At 55.7% G+C, this 22726-nt stretch overlaps 1 protein-coding gene across 12 annotated transcripts in view; it reads right to left on the reverse strand.

Annotated features, from left to right (window-relative positions):
- The window catches only part of MEF2D (myocyte enhancer factor 2D), a 75625-nt gene that overhangs the window by 12073 nt on the left and 40826 nt on the right, over nucleotides 1-22726 (reverse strand). For 10 of the 12 annotated variants that reach the window (XM_068995332.1, XM_068995321.1, XM_068995325.1 and 7 more), the window contains 5 exons: nucleotides 20680-20974; nucleotides 14392-14595; nucleotides 7439-7576; nucleotides 3649-3859; nucleotides 920-976 (listed from right to left, as the gene is read on the reverse strand). In XM_068995332.1, coding sequence (XP_068851433.1) covers nucleotides 920-976; nucleotides 3649-3859; nucleotides 7439-7576; nucleotides 14392-14595; nucleotides 20680-20733 — 664 coding nt within the window. In that variant the 5' untranslated portion in view covers nucleotides 20734-20974. Of the gene's footprint in view, nucleotides 1-919; nucleotides 977-3648; nucleotides 3860-7170; nucleotides 7306-7438; nucleotides 7577-14391; nucleotides 14596-20679; nucleotides 20975-22726 lie in introns of all 12 variants that reach the window. The other 2 variants (XM_068995333.1, XM_068995331.1) reach the window with 1 other exon arrangement.

Genomic DNA, 22726 nt, shown 5'->3' on the forward strand with positions numbered 1-22726 from the left:
TGTTCCTGGGAGTGGCCAGAGTGCAGGGGACACGGTCAGGTGGCCATGGTGCTGCAGAACCAAACTGGACCAACTCCACCCGCACAACCAGTGGGACCCAGCTCCAGTCTGGTTTTAAGTGGGGCAATGTGGAATCCCACACTCCTCCTCCTTCGTGCCGTCGGCTGAACACCCACTGCAATGAAGGCCCAGAAGGGAGGAGGAGTCAGGCTCCGGGAGCAAGGCTGCCTTTGCCCTGGGACGGATGGCATCTGTCCTGCCAAGGCTGGGATCACTGCCAAGCCCAGTGCCGATAGCAGCAGCTGCTTCCCAGCAGGACCCAGGGCTGTCACTGGTTTTTGGGCTGTGCCTACACCAGCAGTGGCCCAACATCCTCAGTCTGCAGACAGCAGAGGCAGATGTGGGGATGGAGATATTGTTAGTGCATTTTACAGCTGAGGAGCCGAGCCACGAGGCCTGAACCTCGTTAGCACTGAGGCTCTCGCAGTGGAAAGGGCCCTTAAAGAGCTTTTTTAACTTGCAGTGAAGTTCCTTTATAGGGCCCAAGCGCAAGGAGGAACTGGGTATTAACTGATCACCCGAGGACAGCAGAGAACTTTGTGCAGCACCAGGAGCTAAACCCAGAGCTGCCCAAATCCTGGTCTTTGCGGGTCACCTCCCTGATCTGCAGCTCTCCCCGAGATCCAGGGTAGATGGAGACTCCTTGTTCACAGGGGTCTTCATTGAAACAAAGGCACTGGCCTGGAGCTCCACATGCCAACCCCTCCCACTGCCAAGAGCAGCAAAATCTTCCCCAGAGCTTCCCTATGGACCAGCAGTGCTGAACAGCAAAGCAAAATCCTATGGGACATGTGGGGAAACTGAGGGCAGGAGCATCACATGGAGCCAGGGCAGCAGGGCTGAAAGGCTCCTTACTTACCCACGGGGCTCGGGCAGGCTCCGTTCGTGTTGTTCAGGTCTCCCCCAAGCATCGCCCCTGCAAAGCAAGCGGAGAGCTGGGATCACCATCGATGTAGAAACGGGGTGAGCATCCCTGCTTTTGGGGAGCAAGAAAGCAGGGAGCACAACAGAGGAAGGCAGAGGGAAAAAAGCAGGACTGCCTTCCTGGGGAGAAAGTGCTGGGCAAAACGAGCAGCATTCCTGGTGATCAGGTTGGGAAACATTATCCAGGCAGATCCGTTTCCTTTGGGAAGGAGCCAGGTGCACAGGAGCCTGTTCCAAAGGAGGCAGCTTGGAAAACACTGCGGCTATTTTATTCCAAGCCCCCCTTTGGGGGACACGGGGCCGGTGCTGCCGGGGAGGAGAGAGCCCCAGCAGCATGACGGGAAACACAATCCCCCCTGTAATGTTCACACCGAATGGAAACCATCCCACACTGCCAGGACGCCACAACGATCCAGACTCCCGTGGTCCCAGTGCTTGCAAAGTGCCGACGCTCCCCACCAGGCCGGGAAAAACTAGACCTTTTTATTCCCAAAAACCAGAACATTTTGCCTCGCCTGGAAGAAGACTTGATCTTTTTCTGCCTTGTTATGAAGTTATTTCTGAAAGCCACCTATTCCCCAGCCGGGGCTGCCTGACCACGCCGCGGGCGGCGATTGCAGCCAACAGCCGGCGCGGAGGCTCCGGAGCTGCGACCGCAGTCAACCCGGAGCCCTGGGCTGGCGAACGAGGAGCCTCTGATGCCAAACCCCACCTCTAACCACTGCCCAGCTCTTCTCAACCCAGATGGGGAAACCTGAGACAGAAACTATCCAGCCCATGGCTCTCAGATTTGGGCTTGCAGTGAGCCCCTGAAAGCCGGAGGAGGGTGGGAGGGCTGAGCTGCTGCCGTGCAGGGAAGCACAGCTGCTCCCCATATGGGAGCAGGATTGGGAACGGCAGTGGTCCCAAAACTTGCACAGCCTGAGAAAGGGTGAAGTGACCCACTAAATGTGGCAAATGTGACACCGCAGCACCCTCCCCTCAAGGGATTAGGATGCAAAGCCAGACGTCCCTGTGCCTCCAAAGTCCCGGAGAAGGGACTCCACCAGGATTTTGCAGGTGTGCCCTGCTGTGGGACCCCACTTGCACCCCAGATGTTGGTGCCTATGCTGCCAAAGAAGGCTCACCACCTTGGGTGAGTGATGCCAACCCTGCACCCAGCCTTGGCTGCCCTTCTCCCACACCATCCCCGAGCCAACAGCACCAGGCACTGCCAAGGCACCCACCCAGTGCTTGCAGTGCATTTGCTTTGGAAACAACACAACCAGCTCCAGTGCAATGCTAAAAAAGATTCAGGGGAAAAAAAGGAGTTTTTTCTAACATGCAAGGCCCTGGCTCCTATAAACAGGATTTCTTCCGTGTCCCAGGCAGCGAGTGAATGAGACACAGATGGCCGGACTTGGAACACCTCTGCACTCACAACCGCAAAACGATCCCCCTCAAACGAGCAGTGAGTGAGCTGGAAACGGCGAGCCCCCAGAGGGGTCTGCTTTACCAGGAAGCCTCTTCTGTTCTCAGCTGAGGGGCCTACAAGAGGGCAAGAGATCCCTGCAGCCAGAGCGATGGCTGCCTGTGCCCGAGGAGGGCTCTGCCACCCTGCCTGGAGTGAGATGCTGCTCCCTGGGACCAGCCCTAGAGCAGAATGACCCCTGTCTTGCAGGTCCGGGGCCTCATCCTGACACCTGAGTACTTTGAAGCACCTCGGAGACCCTGCGGTGAGAGCAGTGAGCAAACAAGCTGTCCCTGAACCACAGCTCCTGCTGCATCCCAGCCAGGCAATTCCTCCTGCTCACCCTGACCCACCACACAACCTGCTTCTGGAGGCACCTCCCACCCAGCCCTTCTCTCCAAATCCACCCCCTTTGCAAAGCTCCCCGGAGCTCTCAAAGCCCCAGGGGCCACAGCTGAGGGCCCAGACATCCGAGTGGTCACTGGCACCAGCTCTGCCATTTGCAGCCCGGGCAACTTTGACAGACCATCTGTGACATCCAAAATAGCAGGAAGGGGCTTTCTGCACACTATTATTATTTATGATCACACTGCAGGAAAGCCGGGCTGTGGTCATACGTTGTCCCTGTCCCCCCCCCGGCCACCGCAGGGGACACGGGTGACAACTCCTCTCCCCCACCCTGTCCTCTGCCACCCACCGCCGGTCCCTGCTGGAAATGACTGCTCCTCCGATCTGTCAGCAGGGCCACATGAGTAATCGCCCGTGACCAACTGCAACCAGCACGGCCCGACTCGCAACAGCCCTTTTTAGGCAGCAGTCCCATGTCACCGGAGTGCCACTGGCGAGCAGGATGCCGGCAGCCACCCCCAAGCCCGGGAATGGCGCCGGGTGACTCATCTTGCACTGCCCAACCTTGAAACAGATCCCTGCAGGGATCCAGCTCTCAAAGAGACCTAGGTAAGGTGGGGAGGTTGCCCTCAAGTTTGGGGCCAAGGCATAAGCAGAGGGCATTAGTGTCTGGCAGGAAGGCAGGAGCACACACCGAGGGGCAACAACCTTTCCAGGATGCTCCTGCCACCCACAGGCGCTGGAATGCGGACCCCTGGACAGGGGATGGAAGCAGCAGGGGTGTCCCCTCCCTCCAGGGATGCCCCATGCTCAGTGCTGCAAGCCCAGCCAGGCAGGAAGGATGAGGAGGTGGAGGTGTGGCTCACCTGCGCTGGCTGGCCGCTGTGGCAGCCCCGGGGACACCGTGTTCCTCTGCAATGCAGGCTGCTGTGGCGACAGGAGCCGGGGGTCTGTCAGCGAGGAGGTCACCAGGGACTGGGTCACCAGCGAGCTGCCCGGGTTGCTGAACTGCAGTGTGTTTTGGTTGGTCACTGGCACCGTCACGGGCATGGCGAAGTTTGGAGCGGGCACTGTGGACTGAACAGAGAGCAGGGGGTAAAAGGGAGCCAGAGCCGAGTTCCTGCAGCACAGCACAGCTGCTGACCAAGGGGGCACAGTCAGTTCTCCTCATACATCCACTGCTGACCAGTGCTGTGCTTGAACCCACACTGACACCTTGGAGGGATGCACCAGAGCCCAGTTCCCCACAGGGGAACACCAGGAAGAGCAATGGGCTATCCCCTCGGACACACCAGAACTCTGCAAACAACTGTTTTGGCCTCATTCTCAGGCTGTATTTATTTACCCCCTCTATTTTCAGGGCAGCTGTGAAGGAGAGGCTGGGAGCAGCCCAGAGCATGAAGGTAGGCACCAGCCTGGTGATCTCCCCACCACTGACAGTGGCCAAGCTCGGCACTCCCCTTCACCCCAAGCAGCTGGCAAGGATTTCATGAGGCCGTTCCTCATCCAGCAGGAAGCCAGCAGTGGATCCCCATTCTGGGCTGGCACTGCTGCTGGTGGCCGAGCACCTGGGAAAGACTCGTTTTGCTCCACAGAGCCCCTGGGTGACTCTGGGATCCATCCTGGCTCCTCTGGGAGCTGCTGGGAAGGAGCAGCTGACCCCAGGGATGCAGGAGCATCGCTAAAGCCCTATCCTTGGCTGCAGGTTGAGGACCAGCTTCACCTACCAGCGTCCCGTGGGAGCCAGACCCGCTGCAATTATCCCAGCCGTTTGTCTTATGTCACTGATTTGCTCTTTGTTAACAGGAGCTGGCACCTGCTTAGAGGCTTTAGCAGGGGCTTTGCTAAAGTCCCACTTTAATTTGCTCAGGGACGGAGAGGGAGAGTGGCCCAGCACTGGATGGGGCAATCACAGGGCCAGAGGTGGGACCCTACAGGCTGCACGAGCAAGGGAAGAGGGAGCCGAGGTCTCCCCACTGCAGCTGGTGCATCTCCCCACCGCCCTGCAGCCCCCTCTCCTCCAGGAATCTGCTCCTGGATCCTGCTCCTTAGGTGAGAGAGGGGGATGGGGAGAAGGAGTAGGACAGTGCTCACCCACGCCTCGCTGCCAGGAACTCTCCCCACCTGCCTCCCAAGGTCATCCTGTCCTTCAGAGATATCCTGCGGCCGCAGCCAAGCCGCGAGGACAGCGGCTCTGAGCCTGCGCCACGGCACCGCTCCTGGGGCTGCCGTTCACAGGGACAGGGCTCAGCAATTCCTACACCGCCAGGGAGAGCTGGAACACGGAGCCCTCCCTCTGCTCAGCCTGCGAGCTCATCCTGCACGGCAGCAGAATCAGAGGAGGAGGAGGAGGAGGAGGAAGGTTTCTTGGGCGTTGCACGAACACCGGAGCGGCATTGTGTAATAAATCACTGCCAACGCGTCCGTGTGCGCGCAGCGTTCCCGGGGAGGGAGAGGAAGAGCTAAAGCTCCTCCACACCACAGCACGAGCAACGCCGTGGTAGGGCCGTGAGCTGGCTACGCCGGCCGGAGAGCCGAGGTTTGCCTTAACCCAGCTCCACCCCACTGCACCTGCAGACGAGCGTCAGGCTGACGCTGCCCCAGCACAGCCCGGCCGCCCGGTCCCCCCGCCCCGCAGAGGGCACAACGAGGGACACGGCGCTTGGCACATCGGTCCGAAGGCTGGGGGAGAAGATGCACACATCAGCCAAAACCCACCATTTCTGCTCTCGTTAGAAGTGAGGGCAAACACCAGAGGCAGAAGCCCCGCCGAGGCCCTTCGTTAGCAGGCGCGGCTGTCGTTAGGCTGCCCCGGCCACCCTGCTGGGTTAGTTCTGGTCACACACAAAACCAACCCAGCGGTTAAAATGGAAAAGCGTCTTCTTCAACTGCACACACTCCACCTGCACCGCTCGGCCCCTTGCTGCCAGGGAGGTTTAGTGGGGGAGCCAGATGCTATGCCCTGATGAGGAGCCACCCAGCACTTGAATGCCACCTGCCGAAAGGACTTTTGGGCACGGACTGTCCCTTTGGGTTGGCACGTCTGGATGATGGGGGGCCTACTTGGGGCCCTCCCTTTGCAGCAGACACATTCTGATGCTGAGCAGCCCCTGCTCACTAGGGTGTTCTGCACTAAGGACAAAGCTCAGGTGGCTTTTGAGCCTATTTTCCACCAGTGGCAGGGCTTGTGCCAGGTGTGGGGGGGTGCATGTCCTGCTGGGAATCTACTCCCACCCCACTCACATCCCGGTAGGGTGTAGGAATCTGCATCCCACTAGTGAAACCAGGGAGGCTGAAGTAGATCCATGTCCTGATAGAGCTAATCCTGCCCTGAACCCCTCTCTCGTGGGGCTGGGCTTGTCATCACAGCAGAGCTGCTAGAGATCATCACCGCCTGCACCCTGCTTTCCTCCACCTCCTCAACCCTCCCAGGTCTCAGGGCAGCCTCCCCACGCCCTCCACCCTGAGATCTAGGAGATGGAAATGCAGATTTTGGGATCCTTGCAAGGCTCGTGGAGCAACACAGCACTGAGTCAGCAAAATAAAACCTGGGGATTTCACAAGGCCCAGCTCTCGAGAAAAGCCAGAATTTTAACCTGTGGGGGCTTGCAAAGGCAGATTATTTTGGGTGGAGCTGTGTGTGTCACTTTTGCTGTGCTGCATCCACCCCTGGAAAAGGAGCCCCCCCCCCCCGCTCCCGCAGCATTAATTACGGCTGCAGTGACTCGGGGCTAATCCCCCGAAGAGCTGCTGCCTGCATCAATAGTCTCTGCTCCCTTGAACTAACAACTAATTTGAAACGTGTCCCCCTCCTCCTCCCGTCTCCTGACACAAATCCCTTTCAGCACTGTCCTGATGCCACCCCGGTGCCAGTGACAGCTCCGGGATCACAGGCTAAAACCTCCCTGGATTTCTGCCACGGCCACCAGCTGCCCTGAGGGCTCGGTGGATTTGGGGGGAATTAACGTGGAATAGCCCAAACCAGGCTGAGCTTTGCAAGGATGTGAGGGATTGGCACCTGCCACCAGCTCACATGAACACTGGGATCTTAACCCAGACAAAAATCTGTTTTTTCTGGGAAAAGAGGGTGGAAAAGGAGGCCCTAATCTGGCCTCAGTAGAGGTATTTGCAGTAGAGGAGAGGAGACGAGCGATACCCTCCTGCACTGGCCAGAGCCAAGGAGGGTCAGGAATGCCAGAATGATTTTCCCAAGGATGGGAAACAGGAAGGGCCCTCAAGAGCCAGGTGCATTCAGGGCTGCAGGGGCTGTTGGCATCGGCTCCCAAGGCATGGCACGGCTCCGAAGCAAAGCCATGCAAAATCCACCCCCCCGTCACCTGGAGGCACCGGGGAGGGGACCAGGGGGCTGCAGGCCACCAGCTACTCACTGCGAGCCGGTAACTCTGCATCATTTTATCAAACTCCTCATCAATCTTTTTATATTTCTCTTCCGTCTGCGGGGTCAGCGCAAACACTTCATCCCCTTCCGGGCTCTCGCACTCCCTGTGCTTCTTGTTCAGCGCCTGTTACGTTTGGGGGGACACGGGGGTGTCGGGGAGGGAGCGGGGGACGAGGTTGGGGGGAAGTCGAACAGAAGAGAAACAAAACAGAAAAGAACATATAATGAAGGTTTTCCAGGCACGGGCAGGTACTTACACCGTATCGCTTGAACAGGATATCCAGATCCTCGCTGCCTTTGCGGTATTTATCCTCCATCAAGGGGCTCTGGTCTATGGAGTCGTCGCCGTCGGGCTCTGGGCTGTCACAGCCGTTAAAACCTTTCTTTCTTAACGTCTGAAAACACAACCGGAACAGTCTGAGATCCGGGAGTGGAGATGGGGAACACGGGCAGGTCCCCCCCAAGAACATCCCCTGGCCTGGATGGACTTGCCCTTGTACAAATCAACACCATCACCCCTAGATGTTGCTGACCTCAATGGGGTGAAAAAGTCAGGATACAGCCGCTGGCTTTTGCCTCTAATTTAGGAGTTACAGCATGAAGAGCGATGGAGAGAAACTTCCTTGGTTTCAAAGGTTCTGTCTACACTGGGACTGAATTTGGCCCTTCATGAACTCAGGTGTATTTGTCACTTCAAGTGCCACAACATCACAATGGGGAAAAAAACCTTAATGCTCTTTGCTGTCCTGCAAAAAACCAGGGAAACCCTGCTTACAAACAGCCAAATAGGAAAGTAAACCCCAAAATTATAAGCAAATTGTCAAATTTGTCAAAATTTCCTGACAAAACCAGATGAGCGGCATTTGCCAAATGCAGGAGTGCCACAGGAAGAGCATCACATGACAGGGCATGTGGCACGGTGACACCCTGCTGGGGGTGACATGGGGTGATGGTGACAACACTGGGCAGCAAACCCCACACCAAGACTGGGCTCACAAACAGGAAACGGGCACTGCTATATCGAGGTAACGAGGTGAGAAACCACCGCAGGGCACGGTGACACCCCAAAGTCCCTCACTGGTATTCAGCAGCCAATTGAGATCCACTCTGAATCCCTCTGTTTCCAACATTCCAAAAGCAATTAGGCATTATGACGGAACCAGCACTTGCCAGCTATTTTTTTTTTTAGAAGTCAAAGCTACAGAATTTCCTGGAAGTCTTGATCCCTTTTCATGCCAAATTCAGCAGGGGAAAAAAAAAAAGTCTTGACAATTCTCTGTCTTCCTAAACAGCAACAAACATCTCCATTCTGAGGCCAAAGCATGTTTGGGAGTGGCTCCTCAACTACCTGCGAGCTCCAGGAAACACAGGGCTCCTAGGGGGAATTTTGCTGGAGCAAATAAAACCCAGGATGTCTCCAGAAGGGTTGGGAATGCTGCGGGCGGGATTTGCTCGGCACCGCTCCGCACATCGCGCCACAGGGCTCCGCTCTTCCCGCAGCTTGGGCTCGGTGGACGCTTGTGCCAGGCAGCCACGGCCAAGCAGTGGGCACCACACCCACCCCCAGCCTGTTCTCCATCCAGCTGAAGCTTTTCACAATATTTCCCATTAGAATTACTCCTTCCTGGGCCTTCCCAGGCACCATTTTCACCCTCGTTACTGGATTCAGCTGCAGAGGAGAAACGTTCTCGTTCACATACAGCTCCACAAGAGAAGGACCAGACTCACTCCTGGCCGTGGTGGCAGCTGATGCCCTGTTTAGTGTCACCAGTAATTCCTGATACCTAATAATTATTAACTAATTACCTAATAATAATGATTTGGAATAATTCTTATACCTAATATTAATGTTATACTTAATAATTCCTGGTATCCCTAGTTCCTGTGTTGACTCTCTACAGAGAAAGGCAGTGGGAATCAGAGCCACTGCCATGAATGGGAGATTCCCAGGGCTTTTTCTGCAGTTTCCTGAGGATCTTTCCGTATTATTTTTCTATTTTTGTACGTGTCCTTGTTTGTTCTCAGAATGGCCCAAAAGAGGAAGAGGTGCTGCTGGTGGGGAAGGAACAGCGTTGCCTTTTTTTTTTTTGAAACTGCTTTTTGTGGATTTTTTTTTTCCAAAACCTTTTGTTTCGCCGACGCAGCCAAAAGACGGAAAGTTGAGCTTTTCTCTAAATAAAAAAGTTTTTTCCTTTTTCTCTTTTAGAGGCAAAATGGAAAAAGTTGTTCCATGAGCAGTGAAGCAAAGAAGCCGGGTTTCCTTCAGGCACTGGAGAAACTCTCTGGTGTCTAACAAGGGGCTGTGCCCATCTCGCCGTGACTCCCCTTGCAGGGGCTGGAGCTGCACCCCTCGTCTCTGCCCTCCCATCCCCGGTTGGGAATCAGGAAGGTAATCCCTCACATCCCTGAAAACTCCTGTCCTCCAGCAACAGCTGTTGGCAGGTTCAGAAGCTGTGGGGATGGACGAGCCACCACCATCCCCCAGGACCTCAAAGGAGGGAACCTCACAATGGGATTTTTCAAGAGGTCTCAGCCGAGCAACAACATTCTTCTGTCTAAAACCTGCAGCAACGCTGCTACCAGGGAGGTTTTTAGGCAGCTCCCAGCGGCCTCAGCTCTGCCCATATTTGACACCTGAACCAAGCACAGGGACAAGCGAGGGGCCGCAGCCACCAGCCACAGCATTTTGCCATTTCTAAGTCCACAGAAAATCATCCTGGGGGTTGTTCCCTCAATAAGTCTGTCAAGGAAAGCAGTGGAATGGGGTGGATGTGGCTCTGCTCACTCAGACCCTGAAACAGCTCACAGCATTGCCCCTTCACATTTCCCAAGGTCTTTCTCTGTGGGCCTAAGACATTTGGTGTCCCAGCTTTGCCTTGGTCTCTTTGCTCTCCCCAGCCACCAACTTTATAAAATCAGTCAGAACTGCAGTCTGTGAGACCCACAGTTCCCCGCCGGGGTGTGTCCTCAGCAGAGGAGCTGTGAGGGGCAGCTGTGGTGCTGCCATCCCTGCTCCAGCAGGAAACCTGCCAGCAGCCCCAGGAAGCATCAAGCCACTTGTGCATGGGGAAAAAAATCCTTCCCGGATGCTACAGGCAGCAGCAGCGTGAGCTGGGATTGTAAACCTGAGAGCTGGGACTGTGACCCCCAAACTGGGACTGTGACCCTCGAGCTGGGATTGTAAACCTGAGAGCTGGGACTGTGACCCCCAAACTGGGACTGTGACCCTCGAGCTGGGGTTGTGACCTGTAACAGTGAGGGGCTGCTGGAGCTGCGGGGAAGGGGACAGGGACAAGCTCCAGAGCTGGCAAGGCTGAGGATGGGGCTGATCTGCAGCACGGTGGGACGGGAAGCACCGGCGGCGGGGAGGGACCGGGGCCGGAGTCGCAGCAGGATACGAGCCAAGGCAGCGTGGCTTGCAGCAATCTGCTGCTCAACGAGAGGTTTGGGACAACAAAATGCCATTTCCAGCCATACGGGCGTTGGCTGCCGGTTCTTTTGGGGTTGTTTTTTTGTTTTTTTTTTTTTCCCAAAAAAAATGTGTCCCACATTTTTAGCTTTTTGTCAAGATGATGTAAAAGGAAAACAATTCTGCTGGAGCGGGAATCAAACCCAAAGATTCCTGTTTTCGGGATCCCTGCAAGGTCTTTTAGAAAAGAACTTTCCTTCTCATTCCTCCTCTTTCTTTTTGCCAGGGAGAAAACAGAAGATGCAAAGAGGTTTTCAGGAAACCTTTCTGTCATTGGGCTGCAGCCAGCGGAACACAACCATTTTTCATATGGAAGAGATTTAAAAGCAATTCCTTTCCAGCAGAAAATTTTCAGAGAAAACCAGGGTGAGAACTTCCCATTGCAAAAATCCACCTCACTCATCACCTGCCCCTCTCTCTGCCATGCTCAGGTCCCCCCCATTCTATCAGGACCCACTGCACATCCTGGTTTTCCAGGCAATATTCTCAATTCCATGATCCCACCTCACATGGGAGCAGATTTCCAATCCAAAGAGGGGAAGAGAGCAGCAGGAAATGCAGAACATGTGAGAGGAAACGATGCTCAACCAGGATGCGGTTGACTTCCCTTAGAGGAGGGACACCCAACCACTCTGGGCTTTGGGGAAGTCTGGATGAGGATAAGGATGAGAAGGAGGATGAAGACATGACACTGGCAGCTGCCTCTGCATTTCACCACCTCCTGCAAAATGTCTGATTTAACACATCCTGGGGAATGACAACCCCAGGAAGGAGAATTAGGGGAAAATCAGCCCCTCCAGGACATTCAGCCAAGGAAAGGGCAGAAATGGCTGTGTGGCTTTAATTGGCTGTGGAGCATCCTGGTGCCCGGTGAGCTCTGCTCTGTCCAAGTCCCTTATCAGGAACTGGCACATCAGCCAGGCTGTGAGGAAACGAGAAGCGACAGCGAGGACCAAAGCCGGCGTGATCCCAGGCTGGGCGTGCACGTGGCACCCAGCGTGCCTGTCTGGGGGCTCAGCTGGCCCCCGCCTGATTAAGGAAACCCCCCTCTCTGCACTAGAGAGATTTTCTCAGACTTAAAAGCCTGCAATAACCAGGACTTTGCTGGGCACAGGGAAGCTGCAGGGGTTGCATGGCTGAATCCCACTCCTGACAGCTGCCGCCGAGCCCTGGCACAGCTGAAACAGGGGCGTGTCCCTGCAGGGAAGGGTCCCTAAAAGGCAGCTGGGGTGTGGAACCCCTCTTGAACTAGGGCTGTGCATGCTCATCATGGAGCAGGCTCTGCCTCTCACTAAATATCCAGGGCATAAACCCATCAAGGACATTCCTGCGCAGCACAGGATGGGGTGCCCCCAGTCCCGCCCTCAGATGCACCTCCCCAGGACCAAAAACCAGGAGATCTCATGTTTACTGCTGTTTTAAAACAGAATTTGGACACAGCAACTTGTCCTGCCTTGAGCTGTGGTACCAGTGCTTTTGGCCCCAGGAGCCCCCAGCCTGGCAGTGCTCAGCTCAGCCCAGCCCTCTGGGGCCGCCGCTCGCTCCCCTTCCACCAGGAAAACAAAATCAAGAGGCTTCTGCCTCAGCCCCTCCAGGTCCTGGCTGCTCCTCATCCTTCCTGAGATGCTGCCAGAGCCACTCAAGGCTGAATCCCCCAGCAGGAAGGGGCCACGGGTGTCACAGGGAAGGTGGGTTGATACAGCAGCCCCTTGAAATCCACTTAAATTCGTATTTGGTGGCAAATTCCCAGCCTGGGTTTTCACGGTCTCTAAATGCTCCATGTGGGGAAGCTTCCAGAATGAGAAGATACTTTTTGTGAGTCAAGTTCAACTGGGAGCCACCAAGAAACATGAGATAAATTGGATTTGTGTGTAGTGGGGACACAGCTGGGCTGGTGGAACCTGACCTGGGCGAGGGGAAACGGAAATCAGCACCAAGAGCAGGAACGGTCTCCTGGGGGCATGGATTTGGAAAACAGCAAAAATCTTAAAGCAGCCCCAGTCCTGCTCCCAGACAAGACAAGGATGAGGAGGGATGCTTGAGCAGCCTCCAAACCTGCCTGCACCCCAGCAGGCTTTGCTCCATGACGGCTCTGCCAGCAAGACATGCCGAGCCCGGCGTGTTTGGGCTCTTTTTCTTGCCATCCACCAATATCCTTCCGCTCCCGATGTTCCTCTCCTTGGCTTTGGATGCAGATCCAGCTTTTCATGTGGTGCAAACACAGTGTTTCTTTGGGTGCCAAGGACTGTGTGTAACTTGTCGGCTTGGGAGTGTTTGCATCTTGGACCATAAGGGAACAGAGAACGCTGCCCAAAATGTTTACGGTATTTTTAGGCCAAGACAAATCTGTTGGATGCTGCGAGCGCCGCAGCCTGAGCATCCCGCAGAGGCTGCGCTGCTGAGCGCGGCAGGGAACCGCCGGCATTTGCACAGTGCATGGGCATTACCTGGCTCAAACAGGCCAAAAAGGACATTTTGGAACCATTCTGAAGGCCCCTACAAAACTGTGCGGTGGCAGAAGAGTCTCCAAACCCCAGGAAGGGAAGGCAGATGATGTCAGATGATGCCATGGCTCAGCCATGGGGTGAAAACCTCAGGTCCAAATCTCTCAAAAAGACACATTTTACAGAGCATAAAAAAGAAAAGCAAGATTTAGGGAGAGGGCAGGCTGGGTTTTTTCCCTTCTCTTTCATGAAATCAAAGCCTGAGCATGCTGGCCAAGGGGCACCAAAGGAATTCAAAGGCAGAAGCAGAAGCCCAATTCCTCCAGCACTGCAGGCCGTGTGGCTCCACTCTGCCCCCAATGGCTCTGAGGGCATTAACTGATGCCCATAATGCCACTAATTACAAAGCCAAACCCTTCACTTGCCTGTCTGTCCAGGTTTAATGGCAGCTGCCCCCATGCTGACGACCCCGCAGCTCCATCTGTGGTTACTGCTGAGGGAGAGGATGTAACCAATGACCGAGGCACCGCTGGCACTCTCCTGAGAGCCAAATGTGCCCCGTGCTCGGGCCCAGTGATGCTCTGCCAGCACCAGGGACAAAGCTGTGGAGAGGGCCAGGAAGGGGGCACCAACAGCACATGGCAGCTGAGCATCTCCTGCGATGCTGGCAGGCTGGAGGAGAGCAGCCTTGAAGTGAGCGCAGTTTGGGCATGGTGCCACTGGCAGTGCTGGGGATGGGTCAGGCTGGACACGGTCGGGCCACCCCTGGAGACCGACAAAATGCAGCCAGACAAGCCTTGAGCAAACCCACCAACCCATGAGCTTGGCTGTGCTTTGAGCAGGCCCTGGACCAGAGGCACAAGGCCCATCCTACCTGAATTCCTCTGTGATTCAGCCGCTGGTGCCCTCCCACAACCCCACTGTGCCTGTCTCAGTATCAGGCCGGGGCAATGTCACCAGCTGTACCAGGCACTCCCAGTGCAGCAGCCTCAGGAGCTGCCTCCAAATCCATCTCGGTGTCTGCCTGGACCACAGCCAAGTCCCACAAAGGAGCAGGCTGAAGTGCCCACAAGGCATTAGGTCAACACACAGCTCGAGACAGCTTCAACTCTACCACTCAGAACGGAGCAGTTTTATAGGTTGGACCAAAACCACACAAAATCCATCTGGCACTGAGTGTGGGAGATGTGTTTGCTCCATCCCCACCCTGCACCAACCTCCTGCAGCCAGTGTGGTACCAGACTCAGCCCTGGCTCTACCACAATGGCAGAGCCGGGGCGAGGACAGGCGGCCTCACCTCAATGATGTCGGCGTTGGTCCGGCTCTCGTGGGGCTCGTTGTACTCGGTGTACTTGAGCAGCACCTTGTCCATGTCGGTGCTGGCATACTGGAACAGCTTGTTGGAGTGGTTGAAGATGATGAGGGCAATCTCGCAGTCACACAGGACACTCAGCTCGTAGGCCTTCTTCATCAAGCCGAACTTGCGCTTGGTGAAGGTCACCTGAAAGCAAGGACAGCCATGGTGAGAAGCTGTGTCCATGCTGCCACAGACTCAAACACCTCCCAGAGAAAAATGGGATGACCACTGGAGGAAGAGCAAAAGGAAAGGGAATGCAGAGGGAATATTCTGTCTCAGTTTCCCCAGTTGGACCCAACCCCAAGCTCTCCTCTCTTGCCTCCCTCTTCCAAACAGTTCATATTGCTGCCTATTTTGGGATCCTCCAAAGGCAGACACTTCACAAGCACAAAGATGATTATCAGCGTTGGAAATCACATATTGCCAAATCAAGAGAAAATAAATTTCAGCAAAATCCCCAGCAGGGCTGCCATCTGTCCGGGGGCTGCGGGTTTTTAAGTGGAATATTCAAGTGATGGAGATCTTGTCCTTGCTTGCTGCAGCTGCACTTCGAGTGCCCAACCCTGGGGGCCACAGAGCTGGGGCTCAGCACCCCGAAACTGCTCAGGGTGCCCACCCCAGCCCTGACCCACTCTCCTGCTCACCAGCCCCCACTTACCTCGGGAGGCTACGCTTCCCCAAGGGCACCCTGAGCCCTTGTGCCAGGGGCCCACCCAGCTGCCACCTTCGTCTTGCTGTCCCCTTGTGCAGCCTCACTGGGGTGTTTTCCCTCACCGCCTGCCCAACTGGGGTCCCCCTTCTCCCTGACCCACCCTGCCCCGAGCTGTCACCAGAGCTGTCACCAGAGCTGTCAGCTGACGAGGCAGCTCCTGCAGGACTGATCCTGGAGAGCTGGCTGGGGGCTGGGGCCAGGACTGGGGCTGGGTGCTGGCTCCAACACCCGCTCCAGATGCCGGGCAGACGCTGGGCTGCTATTCCCAGCCCACGCTCAGCTCTCAGCACCACACTCCTAACAGGACCCAGCTGGTAGAGAGGGAGCTGGTTTGGGGCTCCCTGTCCCGGCTGCAGTACAGACAGCTGCTGAGGGTCCCCCACCCTTCCAGAACATGTGGCACACTGATGGGGAAGGCGCAATGCTTGGCCAATGCCCTCTCAGCAAGCAAAAAGCAGAAAAAGAAAATAAGAGGCAGGAGGTCACCACTTTGTCCTAAGCATTGCTCTGGGGGCAAAGCAGCCTTCAGGGGAAGGGCTGGAGATGAGCTGAGATGCCCTTGGGTGCCCAGAGCTGCTCCCTCTCCACGTGGGAGGGCTCAACTCCGCTCTGGGCCTCCACCACAGCATCAGTTTTGCAACTGAACAGCTTTAATTCGCAGGGCTGAGGGAGCAGAGTGAACGAGGCTGCTGCCATCGCTCAGCCCGTCAGTGGCATCACAGCCACGGTCCAAAGAGCTCAACAGGGAGCTTCCCAGTTCACAGCGACAGCGAGGAGCAGTGCCACCGTGATGCCACCAGCAGCACCCAGCATGCACCCCCAGGGTCCCGCACCCCTCGAGACAGAACCGTGTCCCTGCGTGTGGCAGCAGGGCAGAGCAGGGGCAGCTCTGGGCACACTTGGCAAGGGGAGCTGCAGCCCCTCCCCGCCATCTCCCAGAGATGATTAAGCAGTAACGAGATTCGGCTCTAATCGCCTCATCCCCTGGAAAGTGTAGGGCCAGCACCCTGTGCTGCCGTGGCCGCCACGTGCGCTGCTTTCGCCACGGCCACTCGCGCTGCCAGCGCCGCCCCAGCCCCGGCACACTCTGATGCAAACTGAGTTACTCGAGGGCCAGCTCCTGTGCCATCAATAACTGCCCCTCCCCACTAGCATCCCAACTTCTCAGCCACCCAAAACCTCTGCTGCGGGGCTGCTCCCAAGACCAAGAGCCGGCCTGTGGCTGCACTGTGACTTCATGTGGGACCCAGCTGCGGTTCTGCTCCTGCAGCCGTGGCAGAACAGGCACTAAAACCATGACCTGTCCCCCTCCCCAGCACGCCCTGTCTCCCTGTCCCCCTCCCCAGCACGCCCTGTCTCTCTGTCCCTGCCTGGATGCTCTCTGGGCTCTGACTCACCCTCCACGCAGCTCGAGGAGCCCCTGAGAGGAAAACACGTGGTGTCTCCACCAAGACAGGGGGAACAGCCGAGGGTGGTTGCTCCTGCAGCCACCGGTGCCAGGGACACCTTGCCAGGCACCGAGACTGGAGGCAATGGGGTGAGGCTGAGATGTGTGAACGGTGGGGCGGCTCTTGGCCTTGAAGACCAGTGACAAGCATGGTTTGGGTTTTGCCCTTCAGCAGTGAAGAGTGTGGGGTCATCTCCCCCAAATCAACCAGCAATCTGGGCAGAGCTGAGCAGAACACAAAACACCAAATTATCCCTCTAGAGATAAGGGATATTCCCTCTGCAGACAGGGCACAGCAGCATCCCTCTCTATTGGCACCCTTGCACCTTGCAGAGAAAAGCAAAGATTTGCCACCATATCACACAAAAGCATCACCTAACACTGCCTTGTGCATCCACTCGTGACCCAGGCCAGAAACCCCAAACCTTCCCCTGACGCCGTGCACGAGCCTCATCTAGAAGAATTAACCTTGTAAGTCTAAGAGGGTAATCAAATCTCATGCTTCAGGGCATAAGCCAATCCCCAAAGGGGTCAGGAAGGAATTACTGCCCCACACTAGCAGGGGATTTTTGCCTTTCTCCTGATGCAAACCATATTGGCAGTTGCCAGAGTCAGCAGCCTGGCCCTGAAGGGCTGATGGCCTGATCTGCTGTGGCAAATCCTCTCCAGTAATTCCTCTAATGACATTACTTGCTCTCCTCCCCTGGTCTTGGCTGCTGCTGTAATTCACAGAATCACACACTCGTTTGGGCTGGAAGGGATCTTAAAAGCTCATCTTGTCCCACCCCGCTGCCATGGGCAGGGACACCTTCAGCTAGACCACGTTGCTCCAAGCCCCATCCAACCTGGCCTTGGACACTTCCAGGGATGGAACAGCCACAGCTTCTCTGGGCACCCTGTGCCAGAGCCTCTCCACCCTCACAGGGAAGAATTTTCTCCTAATATCCAATATAAACCTCCCTCTTTTCAGTTTAAAACCATTCCCCCCTTGTCCTGTCACTCCAGGTCCATGTCTAAAGTCCCTCTCCAGCTTTCCTGGAGCCCCTTTAGATCTCCATGGAGCCTTCTCTTCTCCAGGCTGAACACCCCCACCTCTCCCAGCCTGGCTCCAGAGTACTAGAGGTGCTCCAGCCCTCAGAGTATTTCCGTGACCTCCTCTGGACCCACTCCAGCAGCTCCACATCCTGCTGGAGTCTCCACGTGGGCTCTGGTCTGTGCCCCCATGGAAGGCAAAACCTGGGACACGAGCAGGGTCAGACTCGCTGATGCCGTAGGCTCAGTGTGAGATGCATGGGAAGAGCTTCACCTGGCAGGCTCTGGAGAGCCCCTGTTCCAGCCTGAGCTCTCCCTGAGAGCCGCGATGCCCCAGCAGCCCCAAGGCACGAACTTGGCAGCACGAGTGGAAACGCAGGTGTCAAAGGCAGCTCTGCCTCCACCTCCTTGCACAACCACTGGTGAATCCCTCATTGTCCAGGGCATCCCTGCACCACTCCCACTCCCCATCCCTCCCTCTCCCGGCAGGCGCAGGTGCCATTGGAGCCACCCGGGCACGCCGAGGACGGTGTGCGCTCGCCCAGCGCAGCTGGGGCGGCCGGCCCTGCATTCCAGCAGCGGTGCCCCATCCATCATTCCCCAGCGCCGGGCTGCTCCGCTCCCGGGAGAGCGACTGTGCCCTCTGCACCCAGCCGGAGCAGGGGGGCTGCCGTGGGGGCAGGGGTGGGCTGAGGATGCTCCCAGACGCTGGGTTTAAGCCAGCTTAGCCGGCAGCCAGGGCGGGCACGCACGCATGGACGCTGCTCAGCGCTGATCCGCAGCAACAGCAGCAGAGGGAGGGAAGGAGAGTGAGAAGCAAGAGGCGGCTCCGGGGAGACCTCACGGCAGCCTTCCAGCACTTAAAGGGGCTTATCAAACGGACAGAGAGGGACTTTTTACATGGGCAGATAGTGATGGGATAAAGGGAATGGTTTTAAACTGAAAAAGGGGAGATTCAGATGGGATATTAGAAGGAAATTTTTGCCTGTGAGGGTGCGGAGGCCCTGGCACAGGGTGCCCAGAGAAGCTGTGGCTGCTCCATCCCTGGAAGTGTCCAAGGCCAGGTTGGATGGGGCTTGGAGCAACGTGGTCTAGTTGAAAGTGTCCCTGTCCATGGCAGCGGGGTGGGACGAGATGGGCTTTTAAGACCCCTTCCAACCCAAATCATTCCATGGTTCTATGAGATAAAGCAAGATGGGACATTTCTGACTCTGGGGAGTGGATCCTGGCATTGCACATGTACAGCATGGAGCTGGAGAGCAGAGCAGGAGGGTTCTCACCCTCTTTACAGCTCCTACCACAATGGGTAGAACAGATCCCACTGCCTGAAGCAGTCCTTTATAATGAAATGTCCCATTTCCTGGTATGTCCTTTTTTCCCAAAGAAAGGGAGCTGCGAAAATTGATTGCAAAGCTGTGCTGGTGACCAATTAAACAGCTGCTGCTTTGCTGACACCCGATTTGATCGGGCTGGTTTCTGGGAAGCAAAGCAAGATGTGCTGCACTGGGGCGGGGAGCGATGCTCCCGTGCTGGGTTTTGGAAGAACCAGCCCAGCCAGGGATGCAGCTACTGCCAGGGGAAAACCAGTGTCCCCCAGCCCAGGGAACTGGGCTTTGGGGACAACACCTGACATCAGAGATGCACTAAAGCCCTGACACCCGGCCACACAGAGCAGCTCCTGCGGCCAAATCCCACCCGATGCTGAGAGACCTCAGCAGGGCCTTTACCTCCAACCTGTGCCGAGGAGCAACTCATCCCTCAGAAACAGTCCCATCAGTCAGCTGCTGCCTCTGCAGAGAAGTGCCTCTTTCCTTTCCCAAAGGTTTATCCAGCAGGGCCAGGCTGTGCCAGCCCCCTCCAGCATTACCAACTACTTTCCATTCATTTGAACTTCCAGCAGGGCTCCAGTCACTGCAGAGCCCTCACTCCCCTTTGCAGCACTGCCCCGTGAAATACACTCCAGATCCTTCAATAACCCCTAAGGCCGTGTTTCCTCCTCAAGATGGACATGAACAGCCCCAGGAGCAACTGGGACATCAGCAAGAACTATTTGATGCAACTGGGACATCAGCAAGAACTATATGGTCCCGGTCCCCACCACCAAGTGAAGCTATAATGAGGAAAACCTGCCATTTCCTATTGTTTTGCTGAGGAGCAATGAAGTGGTTCACCCAATTCTGTTCTTTGCCACTCTTTAAGGATTAGTACTATATCCACATGCTTTTTTACTGTTTTTTCTATTTTTCTGGAGTGCAAGTGGCAGGTCATGCTGGGGTGTGCTGGTGGCTGGACTAAAGGCAGAGGCTTGGATCTGCTGAGCCAAACTCCAGGAGCACAGAAAGCAAAGGGAAGTCTTGTGGTTATGGGAAATACATCGACAGAATCATCCCAGAGCAAACCTGGGCTGGCAAAGTGCTGCTGCTCCACCACTCCAGTTTAAGGAACATGGAAATTTGGGAAAAATCTGTTGGTTTTTGTTTTCCCTCTGAGATACATGAATGCATTCCTACACACATGCACATGCGTGTGTGTCTCGGGCTCGGCTTCAAGAGAGCCCAAGGAAAAAAGCCCTGGAGTCATGTAAGTTTACAACTGAGGAAAAAAAAGGAATAATTTGAGTTGTTTGCGTTCAGCAAAATGGATACTTGTTGTGGCTGTTTTTTATTGAAAAACCACATGGAAAATGTCAACTGAAATATATTTTCTGCAAGACAAAAATAAAAAAAAAGGGGGGAACTAACTAAGTGGAGAAGATACTTTCTTCTGGAAAAGCACTTAGATGGAAATGGCTCAAGGAGCTCCAAGGCGAGGAGCAACGCCTGGACAGGGAGCGCAGCGGGGCCGTTTGCCTGCTCCTGGGATCCGCCTGGATCCGGCCTCAGCACCAAGTCTCGCCCATCCCATTTTATGGATTGGGAAAAACACAGCACTGGTGGCCCAAACTGGGATAGAAATGGGTCATTTTGAAACATGACCCTTAAAATCCCCAGCAGGAGGAGGAGGGTGAGGTGGGGGAGCGGGGAGACACAGCACTGACCTGCCGATTGCGCTCGTCCGTGATCCGCTGGATCTGGATCTTTTTTCTCCCCATCTTCTCCGGAAATCCTCACCGCACCCGGGACGACTTTGGCTCAGGGGAGGGGAGAAGTAACCCCACCTTAAAACGCTTTCATTAAAGAGCGTGGGGGGCTTTTTTCTCGGGCGGAAAACAAACCCAAAAAAGCCAAAACAAAAAAAAAAAAAGAGTTTTGCGTGGCTCCGTGCTCAGTTCATGGTACCGTTGTGCGCGGCCAGATCCAGTGGGGCTGAGATGTCAGCAGCTGCTCAGAAACCTGCACAGCAAGAGAGACAGGAGTGAGACACTCTGTTCCCAAACCCCATCCAGGACCCGGCACCCTCCCGGCATCCTCCTACCGCCCAGCGCAGATCCCACCCCCAAGGCCAGGGTGGTCCCTGCTTCTTCCTCCCACCCAGCTGTGGGGGGCCAGGAGAGCTGCAGAGGGATTTATCCAAACTGCTCTCAAAGAAGCCCAAGGATGGAGGCCAGGAGCACGCGTGCCACGGGACACGTGTGGGCCGGGCACTGCGACGCTCGGCGAGGAGGAGGAGACGGCAGCAATGTGCCCGTGAATCACTATTCCTCCGTGACACTCCAGACTTTTTTTTTTTCTCTTAATAAAGTCATAAGCAGTCGAGTGGCTGGTGATTAGCTCGGGCAATTTAAATCCGTCTCCAGTTTCTGCGCTAATCTTCAATTTGGAATTTTAAAATGTCTTTATTTGATTACTTGAAAGAAACCTTATAACCAGGCACAGAAACCTAATTCTTATGGGGAAGGAGAACTCTGAAGGCAGCCGAGACAGCCTGGCCTTCCACTGGGCTCAGCCACAGCTGGACACCGGCTGTTTCCATGGATCTGGGGGATGCGATTGACTCGGGGGTATTTTGTGCCCTCACCTCTCCCCCCAAAGGGACGAGTGCTGCAGGTCTCAGGGGACTCACACGGCTCCTTCTGCAGCCTCCCCACAGTAACCTGCATCCCCCAGTGCCAGAGGCTGCACCCAGCTGTACCAGGGCATCTCCTGGCACAGCCCCCCAGCCCATCTCACCCTGTTTCCCAGCATGTGCTGCACTGCAGCGAGGGGGACAAAGAGGGAACCTCAGCCAGTTCATTTTCCACAGGTATGTTTTTCTCCCTGCTCTCTCTCTGAGCAGCTGGGTAACAGCAGTGATAACATGGCATTTAAGGCGAGGTGCCCTGTGCCAAGACCCAGGCAGAGGGAAAAACCAGTCCCAAAATAGCTTCCTATCTGCCTCAACTTGGCAGTCCCCAGCCCTCGGTCTTGTTACAAAAAGCTTGAAAAAAACCCACTTTTTCTCCCAAACCATCATTCCAAATCCAAAGCAGCAGCCACACCCAACCCAACCAAGCTCCTCCTGCTCCTCTCCCACCCCAGAGTGCCCCCAGACCCTGCTGAAGACCTTGGTCCCATCCTTAGTCCCCTCATCAGGTCATGCCACAACAACAACAAAGCTCCAATAGTCTCACTCCCACACTTGTTTTTGGGGTTCACTGAGTCATGTGAGTCACTTCATCTTTTTCTCTGCTTTTCTGGGGGTAAAGTTATTCATCGTGCATCATGTTCTGTGGTTTCAGTGCAAGTTCAAGGAGCCCAGAGGAGAATGGGGAGACTTTTCCATATCCTGACATCCACAATTTGCCCTCCAGGGAGGATAAGGTATGGGGAGGCCAGGAAGAAGACCAAAGAGACAAAGGGCAGCAGAACCTGGTTTTTTTACACATAAATCCCACCAGTAAGACTCTTTGCAAGGACAGACCATGCAGGGATGGCATTTACTTCTTGAATCATTATTTCCCAAAACAGGTGCATGTTTCCCTCCCAGCAGCAAACAGGAGCAACCGCACAGCTGTGAGGAGCACTGTCACCATGGGGAACACTGAGCCAATGCCAGAGGCGTAACTTTGGCTGCTGCTCCCCATCCCACCGTGGGAAGCCACAAAAAGACAGGTCCCAGAGCATCACCAGTTCCAGAGTACCACTGGTCCCAGAGCATCGCCAGCT

The sequence above is a fragment of the Aphelocoma coerulescens genome, chromosome 25, assembly GCF_041296385.1.
Source record: "Aphelocoma coerulescens isolate FSJ_1873_10779 chromosome 25, UR_Acoe_1.0, whole genome shotgun sequence".
Taxonomy (NCBI): Eukaryota; Metazoa; Chordata; class Aves; order Passeriformes; family Corvidae; genus Aphelocoma; species Aphelocoma coerulescens.